The 13,830-nt window shown below is 38.1% G+C and overlaps 2 protein-coding genes across 2 annotated transcripts in view; one reads left to right on the top strand and one right to left on the bottom strand.

Moving 5' to 3' along the window:
* Positions 1 to 815: 815 nt before the first annotated feature.
* JMJD4 (jumonji domain containing 4) lies at positions 816 to 2,387 on the top strand. The gene is made up of 2 exons (XM_017166320.3): positions 816 to 1,574; positions 1,632 to 2,387. Exons 1-2 carry the CDS (start codon positions 952 to 954, stop codon positions 2,284 to 2,286), a joined length of 1,278 nt encoding a protein of 425 aa, XP_017021809.1. The 5' UTR covers positions 816 to 951; the 3' UTR covers positions 2,287 to 2,387.
* An 830-nt stretch (positions 2,388 to 3,217) lies between these two features.
* LOC108074318 (uncharacterized) overlaps positions 3,218 to 13,830 on the bottom strand; it is a 58,733-nt gene continuing 48,120 nt past the window's right edge. The window contains exons 9-11 of the mRNA XM_017166316.3: positions 9,748 to 10,009; positions 8,614 to 8,689; positions 3,218 to 4,936 (exon numbers count right to left, since the gene is read on the bottom strand). Coding sequence (XP_017021805.1) covers positions 4,708 to 4,936; positions 8,614 to 8,689; positions 9,748 to 10,009 — 567 coding nt within the window. The 3' untranslated portion in view covers positions 3,218 to 4,707. The remainder of the gene's footprint in view (positions 4,937 to 8,613; positions 8,690 to 9,747; positions 10,010 to 13,830) is intronic.

Genomic DNA, 13,830 nt, shown 5'->3' with positions numbered 1-13,830 from the left:
GGCAGCTCCTGGGCGAATCTCCTAATGTGAAACTGAACTAATTACTCTCCTATTTGATTTACACTTCATTTAAATTTGCAAATTAAAATTCTCATCCGTGGACATATGGTTTTCAGTAAAACAAAGAAGGTTTTATATTCCACTTTTGTATATTTTTTAATCGAAAACCTTATTTTTAAAATTTTTGTTAACCTTTTGTTCCAAAATTTAAAAAGTTTTGTACGTTTTTCTGGATGCTTTTTAAATTTTAGTATATATTTCTTAAATGCTTCACCTATTCCTCTTTATTTCGGGAAAATCGGCAATGAACTGCTATTTATTTTAATTTTTAAAAATCAATTTTAATTTTCTTTAAATTCTAAAATTTTTTATTTATTTTTATAGGGGGTATTTATAATTAATATTTATTTCATTCATATTTAACACGAGTATACGTAAAAGTAAAATGTAAAAACACGTTTTACACGTAAGAACAAATTTACAAGTCTAGCAACGCACCAATGCTGCCCATGATTTCGTCCATGAGCTAAACATATAGCAAAGTTTCACACCTTTTCGTTTAAAATCGATAACGGCTACTTGGAAGTTGGTTTTTTTTATCGGCTGTATGTCTTACGGAGGAAAAGGGCTTGAGACAATTATAAAATTGTATCTTTGAATCATTCTAACCATTTAAAGTCACCAAATTCAGAGCTAAATATCTATATATATATTCCTGTTACGTGTATTCCCTTACGTAATACGTTCGTGTTTTTTGAGTGTTACCAGCTGCCGTGGCGGAGAAAATCCGTACTTCCATCGAATTTTCAACTTTTTGAACGGACTGACCGGCGGGCACACGACATCGAGCTTTTGCAAAATCTTTTATTGATAAACAAATACAATAATCTGCGTTAAAAGCCGGCGGATGAGTCGGAGCCTGGGGATATCGAAGCCCCACTGCCGGATTGAATGGCTACCGAGGAGCGGGACGACGGGGCGCTCTCCATTCTTCGGCTGCAGCCCCACCAGGAAATCGAAGTCGAGCAGGAGGACCAGCTGCCCGATGAGATCCTGCGATGTCGTGCCCAGGAACTAAGCTACAGTGACTTTTTCTGGCTCTTCATGCACAAGAACTTGCCCGTAATCATCACAGATGTCTCCAACAACTGGGAGTGCCAACAGTGGACGACGACGAACACGTTGGATGTGAACTGCAATACCGGACAGCCCTCGCTCCACCGCTCCATTAACTTTGACTACCTCAAAACCAAAATTGGGAATACCCCCGTTCCCGTAGCCGACTGCAACTCCGCGTACTTCAACAGCCACACGAAGCTGGAGCTCAATTTCCACGACTACCTCGACAGATGGAGGAGCAGAATCGAAAGCGAAACCCCAGAAGTAAACAGTAATGCGGATACAGCAAGCCGGGACAATCTCTACCTCAAGGACTGGCATCTGGCGGCCCAGATGCCTGGCTATAGCTTCTACCAGGTGCCTAAATATTTTGCCTCCGACTGGCTCAACGAACAACTGATTGATCAGGGCAGGGACGACTACAGATTCGTCTACATGGGGCCCAAGAATTCATGGTAACTGGTTATCCCTTCTCCTTATAACTTTATAATAGAGTAATTCCCCAATTTTAGGACCTCCTACCACTCGGACGTCTTCGGTTCCTTCAGCTGGTCAACCAACATTGTGGGTCTCAAGAAATGGTTGATAATGCCCCCAGGCGAGGAACTCAAACTGAACGATCGATTGGGAAACCCCCCATTCAGCATCGATGAGGAGATGCTGGACAAGCACAAGGTCCGATATTACACCATCAATCAGGGGGCCAATGAAGCTGTCTTTGTGCCCAGCGGCTGGTTCCACCAAGTGTGGAATCTGACCGACACCATATCCGTGAATCACAACTGGTTCAATGCCTGCAACATTGCCATGGTGTGGCAAAACCTCAAAAGCAACCTTGCAGCCGTGTGGAAGGAGATCTCGGATTGCCAGCAAATGGACAACTTTGAGGCGCACAGCCAGACCATGCTGAGGGCCAGCTTTGGCATCAACTACCTCGATTTTATAGAGCTCCTGGAGTTCATTGCCGCTCGCCGTTTGGCTGAGGAAAGCGCAGCCACCAAGCTTTTACTATTCAACCGATATACAATGAACGATTTCCACGTGCAGTACGATCTCGAGTGCTTGAGGAAGATAATAAAGACAATGACGGAGGATCAGACTATCCGGAATAGTTCTCTTCCACTACACAGTCGCTGCCAGCAGTTACTCAGCCAACTGGAGTTTTAAAAGTCACTCGTAGAGGCCTTGGCATAATATTTTTATACCAAAAAGTACTTGTGTATTCATATACAGACAATAGGTGTAATATTTTATTAAAAATATTTATGAAGACTGTACTAATTGCATACAAGGCTACTTGGGTGGGTTTTGTTTTGGTTTTTGCCAGAGCTTGCAAAAAACTGTCGACCGTTTCTAATTGTCTGCATATATCTGTCTCTCTCTCACTCTTTACGAAAAGACTCAGAGAGCACCCGTTCATGAGTTCTTGGAATCAGCTCGCGCGCGTTCAGAGCGAACTCGTTTTTTTCTATTCTGCTTTGTTTCGGTTGTCCCATGAACCGTGGTCAGTGAACAAAAGTCTTTTGCGTATGTATTGGTATACATTCACACGCATAGGCAAGCAAATCGTTAAACGTTTAGTTGCGATTTAAAAACAAAATTGTCTAAAACTTTTCTATTCTTTTTAATAGCATTTTGTTATATGGACACTTGTTCACAAAAATAAATAAATAAAAAAAAAAACAAACAAAGGTGAAGACCGTTCGCGCTGAGCTGTTCGGTCCCTTGGTCTCTTGCTGGCTCTCTGTGTGCGAACGCTTCTCGTCCCGCTCTTTACGCACGGCTCATTGAAAGGCCGAAGCAAAAAGAGCTCAACGAAAAGCGTTCAACAAAAAACCGAAATGAAGACAGCAAAACTCCCTTGCTCTGAACGAGAGCGAGAGAGTATGATCTTTTTCGGTTTTGCTCGCACCGAGAGCACAGGAAAAACCCCGTCGACAGTTATTTGCAAGCTCTGGTTTTTGCAGTTTTCCAGATAGGATACTTTCTATATAAAACGGAAGGAACGAGATCGTACCACTATATATACTAGTTACCTTTCGCACAACATCCTACATTCATAAAAACAAACCATTTGACTTTTTCTTTAATTGTTTTTATATTTACCGCAATTTTCTTTGCCATTTGAGCTTTTTATTTGCTAAACACTTTACCATTTTTCAAGTTTTTAACTACAATTTGGTTTTCCATATGCGTGTCTGTGAGTGTTTGCTGTCTTAGTTGAGGAAATAAACCAGAGATCAAATAAATACTGGGATATTAATGGGGGGGAGAATTAAGTTTCAGTGTATATGTTGTGGTTTAATGACTATAACTAGGCATATTTCGTATATGTATGTATAAACATTACAGATATATTTATTTTGGCGGCCTTCCAGGCCAGACTAAGAACTAGGTGTGATTACCAACAAGTCTGCTTATTCGGATCCAGTACAATAATACGCTTGAATTGTTTGCTAGAAAACTATATAAATGAGAGCATAGGTGTAAAAATGCTATATACACATACAAAAATCGTACAAAAAACGTAACAATAGATTTTAATATATATATATATAAATCTTTATATAGAGTTACATGTTGTTCGGCTTGGGCTTCGGCTTAGAAAAATGTACAATTATTGAATTTGTCTTGGGGCTTGGCTATAATTGTTTATCGTTTATGTATAATTGGTTTACTTAGGCTAGAGACGCATTTGGCTAGATTTTTCTTTAGAAGGTACAGAGACAGAGCGATGTGGTTGTATATGGGGAATATGTTGGAAAATCGTGACTTTTATATATGTTACTACATTTATGGCTAAGGGTTATATTTACAGATTTTTGTGCGGCAGGCAGTGCCACGCCCACACCTAGCTTACTGTCTAATTTAGTTTTTATTACGCTATTCATTTCTTCAGTTTATCGTCGCCTTTAAACTGCTTCGAAATGTAAACTAAAAATTCATTTAAATATTAACCTTCATCGATTGGATCTCCTATGATTATTTTATCCGTTTTTTGTATTTGATTTTAATTTTAAGTGTATGCTTCCCCACTCGCAAATGTTTGCATTGTCTTTTAATGCAAAAAACAAAGTACTTTTTATTAAATTCAATACAATACTTTTTGTTTTCTTTATTTATTACACACTTGATATGTAGTTTTCGTGTAAATTAGTGGAATATAATTGAAATAAAGGGAGTATGAAATAAAATCTTGTTGGTCCAGTTTGGAGTAGAGTTTTAAAAAAAAATCCGGCTTACTATTTTCAGGGTATAAAAAAATTCATCGAGTTTTTGTTGGAATTTGTGGGCTTGGTGTGCTGTTTATAGTTAAGTTTATTAATTTGTTTCTTGTTTTTTTCTGGCAGTCTGTAGATTGTCACTAAAATGAAAAGAAATTCGTCTTCGATTACCAAGGGGGAAAAGGGGAGAATATTACTTTGTATGCCAAAGGATCGGGCATATATATCTTACAATTACACATATTTAAAGCTTATACAAATCTTAGCCTATTGGAAATTAGTTTCTATAAATTTGCTACGGGATTCATTCGATTTCTGGCCTCTCTGGTACAACCTCAGCGTGCTTATGTCCGGTGCTGCTCAATTAGCTGGATGTGCAGTTGTAGGGATCATCGGTGCGGAAATTCGGGTGATCTTCGAAGGGCTTAACCCCCGAGGCCTTCTTGTCATCCCTCAGCTTTTCCACCTGCTGCATCACCCGGAGAAAATTGCCACCTGCCAGCTTTGTTAGTTCATCAATTGTCCAGCCGCCGCCAAGGAGTTCGGCAAAGAGGGTCGGATACGACGAGACGTCCTCCAGTCCTTTGGGAGTGCTGAAAGCAAGATAAAGAGATACGTCTGTATTATTCCGTTCGCTTTCCATGAAATACACAATAATTTAGTCTTGAGAAAATTAAAAAATTAACGACAACATTATTTTTAAATCGTATAAAATAAAATAAAAATAACCATAATATTTATTGTTATTATATATATAAGCTTAAAAAACATGTAAACAGAGCGGATCGTGCTCCGGAGAGTGAAGAGGAATGGCGGAATACTGGTAGAGGACGAAAAGCTAGAGGCTGCGAGAGAGTGAGAGCCAGTTTCAACTCTCTCTCACTCTCTCGCAGCCTCCAGCTTTTCGTCCTCTACCAGTATTCCGCCATTCCTCTTCACTTCATTTTTCGGTAAAAAACTTTTTGGCAGAAAAAACGCGTGCTTCTACGAAAACGGGCTTAAAACGGGGAAAAACGGTCGGAAAAAAGCGGAAAAACATCGTCGCGACGTGAAAAATTGAAATCGGAACGAAAGTCGGTAAAATTTATGCCCGGAAAGCATAGCGTTCGGTTTTATTTCAGTTTTAAGTTTTAGCCCGAGTGCAAGCGCGAGTGCGAGTGAGACAGAGTGATGTGAGCAAGTCGCGTTTGTTTTCGCCTTGCTTTCATGCTCTTCTCCTTGCTTTGATCGGTAAAACGGTAAATCGAAGAAAACGAGTGAGAAAAAAATATGTTAAACTGGCAAAAATCGGCCGAAAAGGGCCCGTTTGTTTTTGCTTAGAGAAGGAATAAATACGTTTGGACGCAACAAATAATTGGTGAGTACAGTTTACAGTGCTCACATATAGTATTTTGTGTTTTTTTTACTGTACTTTTCTCTCGTTATGTTTTTTCTTCTGCATATTTTCTTTTGCTCTGCAGTCCAACTAACCTTTCATTTTTTTCTTGTGAGTTTTTTGTGTTTGATATTTGCCCTTGAAATTTAAATGATCTCCTTGCTTTGATCGGTAAAAGCAAAGCGGGGAAAAGAGTAAAAAAAAAATGGTAAAACGGGCAAAAAACGGCCGAAAAGGTCCCGTTTGTTTTTGCTTAGAGAAGGAATATCTACACGTTTACAAATAATTTCTGGGTAGATTTGTACAGCTTTATTTTACTTCCTTTTTCATTTTGCTTTGCTTCTTCATTCCTTCTGCATCTTTTCTTTTGTCTGCTGTCATCTAACTTTCCATTTTTTTCTTGTTCGGTTTTGTGTTTGTAAGCAAACGAACCGAGGACCGCTCTCTTACGGTAAAGAGAGCCTGAAATAGGATCCACATTTGTGGATTGCAAATTTCAAGCGCTTTGGCTTGATTACTTGACTGTACATTTATTTGTACAGAGAAATTAACACAAAATCGAATTAAAAAACCCTTATTAATTTATTTATAAATTCCGATAAAATTTTCCGAGCGTTTCTATATTCCAACTTATACCTATAGTAGTAAGAATAGTCAATAGACTACCTGAACTAACTAAAAACTCAGCAAGGGTATAAAATAAAATTAAATCAACAGAATGCTAAAGGCGGGGCCATTGGCAAGGCAAAACACAAGAACTCGTGTGTGCAGGACATCAATCTGGACCAAAAAAACAAATAAATAATGAATAGTACACACAAAGGAAAATAAATAATAAATAAACATTTTGCTAGCCAAACGCTCTCAAGTGCTCGGTAATCATATTTTATGAACAGACATTTCATACAAATAAATAATCATTTAGCTCTACATATTTGCAGGCGTTTAGGCCAAACACGATTTAAATGGCACAAACAGAAACCGCCTACGGATGTGTGTGTATAAACAGGGTCCTTAATATAAAAATTAATACTGATTAAATAAATAAAGAATAAATAATTCAAATATATTTAATGTATTACACAAAATATAACTATTTTATTGGATAGCCCTATATGTCTCTAATAATTTTAAAAGATATCCCACTTTTTCGACACCCTTTATAGAATACAAATCAAGTTTTATCCAAAAGAACACCCTAACAACCAACGAGGAGCAAAACAATTTATGTCCTTTTTCCTCTTGGATTGGCTTTTGCAAGTTCAAATTTCTCAATTTATTGAATGCTTTATGCCTTCTGTGTTTTGTGCCTAAATGAATAGCAAACTCATTTGCGGCTTTTTAAGGGGCATAAGCTTAAAATTGAATTTACAATATATAATTGTATATATGTAAATTTGTATATAATGGCGACCCATAAGCAAGTGAACCTTTAAAGTGCGAATTTATTCAATTGGTTATTCCCCCTATGGAAATTGGGAACCAAACCCATTTGACATTTACTAATTTCATAGAATTTTAGATTATTTATTGTGTCATGTTCGGGTTTGTTTCGTATTCCTGGCCCATAAATATTCATGTGTGTGTACGCAATTTCAGTTTTCTTGTTTTTATTACCGCTGTCAGGCCTCCCCAAAAGCAGTTTGTTGTTGTCAATTTTTGTGGTCGCCGCCAAAAACAAATTGTGAAGTTCATTTCAGTGGAAATTGATTTACATGGACAATTTTTTGTTATTCTTTTTATGCAATATGCACTGCCGTGTACTCGAAAATATTTAATTTAAAAACAGTGCGAGAGGCATAAGGGGGACATCCACAGGAGGTTCTATCCAAAATTTTTGCTGCACATTTTGTTTGTTTTCGCGTTTGGTTTTCCCTTCCTCCGTCGACGCAATGAAATGGAAATCTATGCAAATGCATTTTCCACCAGCATCACGGGAATAATTACAAGCGATAATGAAGACGAATGACGCGGATGGTCATGACGATGATAATGATGCTGGCACGATGTAAGAGGACCTCAAACTAGGACATTCGGCCAATGGGCCACTCGTTGAGGTAATGTACATTTTTTGGGTCCCACTAATGGGCCACAGGTACTTTAAATATTTTACATTTACATTAAGTTTCAAATGTACATGACAAAATCGGCAATTAAAATGGAATGGAAAAATCTAGTCATTAAAAACCTTTAGAGTTAAGTTATTTTATATTTGTCAAAGTACCATATATTAAATAAAGGAATATATCTAAAAAAAAACCCTCTTCTTTTTAAATTATCGTAGTTTGAATGGAAAAATCTAGTCATTAAAAACCTTTAGAGTTTAAGTTATTTTATATTCGTCAAAGTACCATATATTAAATAAAGAAATATATCTACAAAAAAAAAAAAAACCCTCTTCTTATTAAATTATCGTAGTTTGCATCTGGTAAAAACTTTAAGTTCGATTGTAATTCTATATCCTTGCTTTCGTCATTTTTGAAATTTTATTATGGCGGCATTTTACGACTCCCATAAGTTTTCCCACCCAATGGGTGGGATAATCTTTTATTGCTTTTGCCTGATGAGAGCTCATTAAATTATCTTAAAAATCTCGTAAACAGATTGCACAAGTTGTTTGGGGGGCAAAACGGGCGCTCGGAAAAAGTAAAATGAACAAAAGTGGCCGTAATGAGCGGTAAAATAATAACGGTCTATCCACATCCATCGCCGTACCGCTGGCAATATGCCAATGTTAAGACCTCGGACTTAAATATAATCAATTAATAACTGGAAAACTGAAGAGGAAAAGAATGGCAAGCACCTGCAGGACTCCGTGCGGATATATAATACAGTGCGAGGCATGGGGGGGCCGAGGAAATGTGAGTTTAAGTGAAATAAATGACTTTTACTTACTAATTAATGCCATCGTAGCCGGCGCCCAGTCCAACGTGATCGATGCCGGCGACTCGCTTAATGTGATTAATATGCGCTGTATCCCGGAGTGAATGAGTGTTTTTTTTTATATATTTTTGGGTGTAAAGAATATCGGGTGGCAGCAGGACCGCGGTTTGGCAGGGTTTCCAAGTTCATTAAGGGCCATTGTTGGTGGTTCGCCGAGCCATTGTTGTCGTATTTGCCATCATAAGTCAGCCGTTATTAAAATTTTGTGCCAATTTGAGATGTGTCCCCGGCAGCCAAAATAGGTGACAAAGGCATGAAAGGAGAGGTAAAGAGAAGAGATTAGAGGTTTATCTTACACTTACACAAACTAAAAGCAAGTTTATTTAATTTTACATTTTTTTAGAACCTTAAAATACATATTTTTTATTATTAATAACTTCTACATAGGTTATTACCAGAGATTTTAAATAAGTTTAGATTTGAATCTGTTGATTAATGCTTAAAAAACTGAGACACGTGGCGTATACTTAATTTTTTATTTCAATTCAATATATTTTGTATAAATTTTAAATGTTTGATTTAGTGTGAAATTGTATTTTTCTCCGTGGAACTAGAAAAGAAGTGGGCGAAATCGTAGGTGCCTCGAAAAGAAGAGAACGAAATACAGGAAGTGATTACGAGACCCATTTTGATGGCGCGTCAAAAGCGATGCCAGAAAAATCAGAATAGGATCCGGGCACATTGGTCCAAAGGAGGACAAAAGGGAGTCCACGGGAGGAAGAGCAGACAATGAACTAACTGAAACAATAGCCTGACAATCAAGGAGAGGGCCACAACAAAAAGCAACCGCGACCCAGTCACTGGCTTTGATTGATTTCGGATGGAAGAAGATACACATAGTGTAAGCCCCTTCCACAAAGGCATTCAATCTGCCTGGCATTTCTTCGCCAATGGATTTTTTTAAATTTATACTTGGCCTTTGTTACTTCTTTTTTATACAAATTTTATTAAACAAGAACTCTGGGAATTTAAAATATTTCAATTATCTATGTCTTAGGCTTCTTAACGTTCGATTTTTCTTTGTGAAAAATTAAAATTTATAAAAATGTAAAACATGATAATTGGCAAACTTTTCCAACTACTTACCGACTGCATCGTGCACGGTGGAGTTGTCGCTGCAGGAAAGAAACTTCGAATAGAAGTTGACCATGACCAGGCCGCCGTTCTTGGCCAGGGCCTGCAGGATGTCGTCCTGGACATTGCGGCTCGTGTTGCAGAGCTCGTAGGCCGAGGAGTGCGAGAATATCACAGGGGCCTCGCTCACCTCAAGGGCGTCCCGCATCGTTCCCTTGGAGACGTGCGACAGGTCGACCATCATCCCCAGTCGATTCATTTCGCGGATGATTGTCTGCAAGGAGAGGGGATTAATCGGGAGGTGTGCATTAGTTACTTAGTTGCTGATTAGTGTGTCGCTCCCTTTACCACATATATGTGAGTGCTTATGCTATGGCTTTAGGAAATGAAATGCCGAGGGATATAAAAACCTAAGTCGCATGTCATAAAACATAAGTAATGACCACTAGGACGATGAAGCCAAAGGACATCTGACTGCGAGCGGTTTTCATTATGCATGGGATTTTATTTAACCTTTGACTGCGCCGCTTGGCCTCTCCTTAACCCTCTGAGGCCGCGCCCGACAAGTAAATTGATATTGCCGCTGCCTGTCTGTGGGTAATTTGTATTTATGCGCGGATTTATGGGGATTCATTGGGGCGAATCTATGCGTGGGTTTGCTGAGGGTCTTACATAATTACTAATCTGATGCAAGTCGCTCCTCTACCTCCCCCGCAGCCCCACAAAACAGTCCCACAAATTATGTGGACAAAATTTATTACACTGTTAGATGCTAAATCAGGAAGCCACGATTAAATATTTCAATGGTGGAGTAATCGCTACATGCCACGTTTTTGTAACTCCCTTATCCGGGACACGAACTTAAATCTTGGTTTATTCGAGTACAGTGCCAGCCAAAACTATCAGATTCTAGTTGTGAAAACCTGAAGAAATTAAGAAAAGCAATTGATATTTCCTGATTTTAAAGGGAAGAGCCTTGTAAATTAAATACTTTTCCTTCCTTTCGCAGATTTTGTGATGCGAAATGTATGGGGATAAAAAAAAGAGCTAATAAATGTTCCCCCCCATTGTAAATCCCTTTCCATTCCCCACTTTTCCTTAATTTCCTGCCAAATTTACAGTGTATTTTATGCCCGATGCCGTCTCGCAGATAATTTTTAATTGCAGGCACACACATACATACATGTATTTACATATATGTTAAATATATATACTATGTATATGGGCATACATCCCACATATAAATATATATACAATATATAACAACCATACAGTCCTTGTCAATTGAAGCCGGTTGCCATTTTGTTGCCTCTCAAATTAGCAAGCAATTTGTTGTGTGTGTGTGTGCCTGTGTGTTTGGGTGTTGTGTACTTAATGGGCGTGGCATTAAGGGCGTACACAAACACAGACAGATACGCCGTTGAACTAATTGCAAACTTGCGAGGGTGGTGGCTCTGCTGGGTAAAATGTGTATTAAATGCTTATTGTCGCTTAATTACGTATACAAAATGGCAAATAGAAAAGGGATAAAGGGGCGGCGGAAGGCGTTTCTGATCGACATTAAATCTTTATTAACGGTGCATTGGCACAAATTGGTTTCCATGCACTTGTCGCGAGTGTGTGCAGTAAATTAAAATTACCAAATTATTTGGTGATTAATTACTTAGCCCAGGGAAGCGGCAGCAAATAATTTGCCAGGCAAAATATTTACTCACACACACACACACACACGTATTTATTGATATTTATTGGTGCTTATTTTGCATTTATGGAATATATGCATAATTATAATCAATTCAATTCGAAAGCGTTTCAGGTTCAGGTTCCCGAATTTAATTGCCATTTTAATTGGAGTCTTCCGGGCGGGGAAACTTGGTTTTCTCGGTTTGTTTGTCGCACTAAATGAAAGCCGAAAGCATTCCCTACACACAATTCCATTTTTGGCAAAAGTGAAGAGCTCAAATTTTAATATTTTTGTGTGCAAATATCTCAGCTTAGCCCGGGGACTGGGCGAAGAGAAGTCCTGTATTTAAATGGACATTCGAACAAAGCCGCTGGCAGACATTTCAACAATGACAACGAGAGGCCATTTTCTTTCAGTCAAAAGTGACAGGGAAAATTGCATGAAAAAATTTCATGAACTTTTCACATTTGCTCATTAATGTCAGCAGCGGGGGAGAGGGAGAGGGGCTTCCGGCATAGTTATTTAACATTCTCCGACAGGCATTGTCAAGTGTCTGATGAATTGGCTGTGAAAATCCTTTATTTCCCTCTCTTTGGTCTTAATTGTTATTAATTTTCTATCTTCCTGCTCGACCTCATCCATTAAATCGAAATTGTACGCGTTGAACCACGATTTCTGAAAATATTTATAGTGCAATTTGAGATTCGGGGAAACCCATAAAAATTTCATGCACGTGGCACATAGACTTTGTCCAAAACAGTGCAGTGGCAATTAGTTTAAGCCAAACAACAGAAGCCGCATTTAAATTGAATTCGGAAATTAATTTAAAATTTGTTCTCAGAGAGAAAGAGAGAGGGGGAGAGAAAGCTCAGGAAAAATGGCAAGGGAAACTCTGCTCGGAATAATCGCTGTAAAGTGTAAATAAATAAACTCCACACGGAATATAAAATCCCAGCAAGTTTGTAGCTATAGCCTTTTTTCACATGAGAGGGCACACAGTGCAGAAACTCATTAAAACTTTTAAATTGAAATAAAATAAAATGCATATTCGCATAACTCATGTGAAGTTATATGGCGTCCATTTCCGTATAAAGATTGGGAAAATGTATAAAAGATGGGTTCAATTTTAACTGAACTTGAGATTAAAATGGAAATTGAAATTAAAATATTTCAACTAATTGTATTTTAAAGAATTTAAGAGAAACCATCTCAGAGTAGAGTTTCCTTTCCATTTAAATTTGTATTACTTTCAGAGATTGCGCTTGTTTGTATTTTCCCTTTCATAATGCAGATAATGGCACTTGTCCTGACCCAGTTATCAATTATCAATTATCGCTTATGCATGGCAAACAGAAGAATATTTCCAATTTGTAATTCCATTAGCCCGGGACCCATAACATTTGATTTATATGTATGTAAAGTCTGCATGTGCGTTTGTGTCCCTTTGCAGAATGCGTAAATGTGTGTGCAAATGCATTTAGGGGCTAACCGAGGCGAGGGAAGGATAAACCGCCGTCGTCTTGGCCCCTGCCTGCTCTCTGGCTCTTGGTTGTTTAAATATTTGAAAATCCATTAAGCATATTGACAATGCCGATGTGTCTGTCTGTATTTGGTATTTGGGATGGGCAGGATGGCAGGAGAGTCTGCATCCCAGGCTCGTATTTAAATATGGCCGCCTTAGGGCTTTTCTCCTTTCGCGTTCCGCGATTCCGTTTCCCTTTTCCAATTTTTCCTCCTCTGATTTGGCTCCTGCTGAATGGATCATTAGTGCAGCTAATGGCGCAGACAATAAATGGCGCGACCACGCCTACAATTTGAATTTGAATATGAATTGAAAAGGGCACGGGAGTCTACACTGAGCCATAAAATGGTAACAAAGTCTATAATTGCTTTTAAAATTCAAGAGAAAGTATCCACATATCGAAATTGGTTTTACAATGTGCTGAATAAAATCCTTAAAATAAAAAATGTATTATTATTCACTCAAAACTTGAAAGTATTTTAAATACTTTAAAGGTCTAACCCCTATTTTTCTCAGTGCCTAGCTTGGGCTTTGGGGAAATCGAGAACGGGAAACGGAGGCTGTGTCTGAGGGGCTTTACCACAAACAGACGCCGCTGCACAGTGGTTGGGCTTGTATGGAGACGCGGCCAAAAATAGTTCTAGTTGATGTATCGTTACGAAATTAATACCAAAAATCAAGAAAAATGTTTTAAGTATATGTCCAAAAATTTGACCATGTAGCACGTCTATATCATATAGTTGCCATTGGAACAATCTGTTAAAAATCAACATTTAGTATGAAAAACTTTTTTGTTTTTCAAAATATCTTAACCAATTTCACAGATAATATGTTTGGAACAGGTTTATGCATTCTTACCAAATTTGGTTAAAATCGGATGTCTATATCT

This window comes from Drosophila kikkawai, chromosome 2L (genome assembly GCF_030179895.1).
Source record: "Drosophila kikkawai strain 14028-0561.14 chromosome 2L, DkikHiC1v2, whole genome shotgun sequence".
Lineage (NCBI taxonomy): Eukaryota > Metazoa > Arthropoda > Insecta > Diptera > Drosophilidae > Drosophila > Drosophila kikkawai.
The sequence above is the reverse complement of the archived record's forward strand: the minus strand, read 5'-3'. Positions and strand labels throughout refer to the sequence as shown.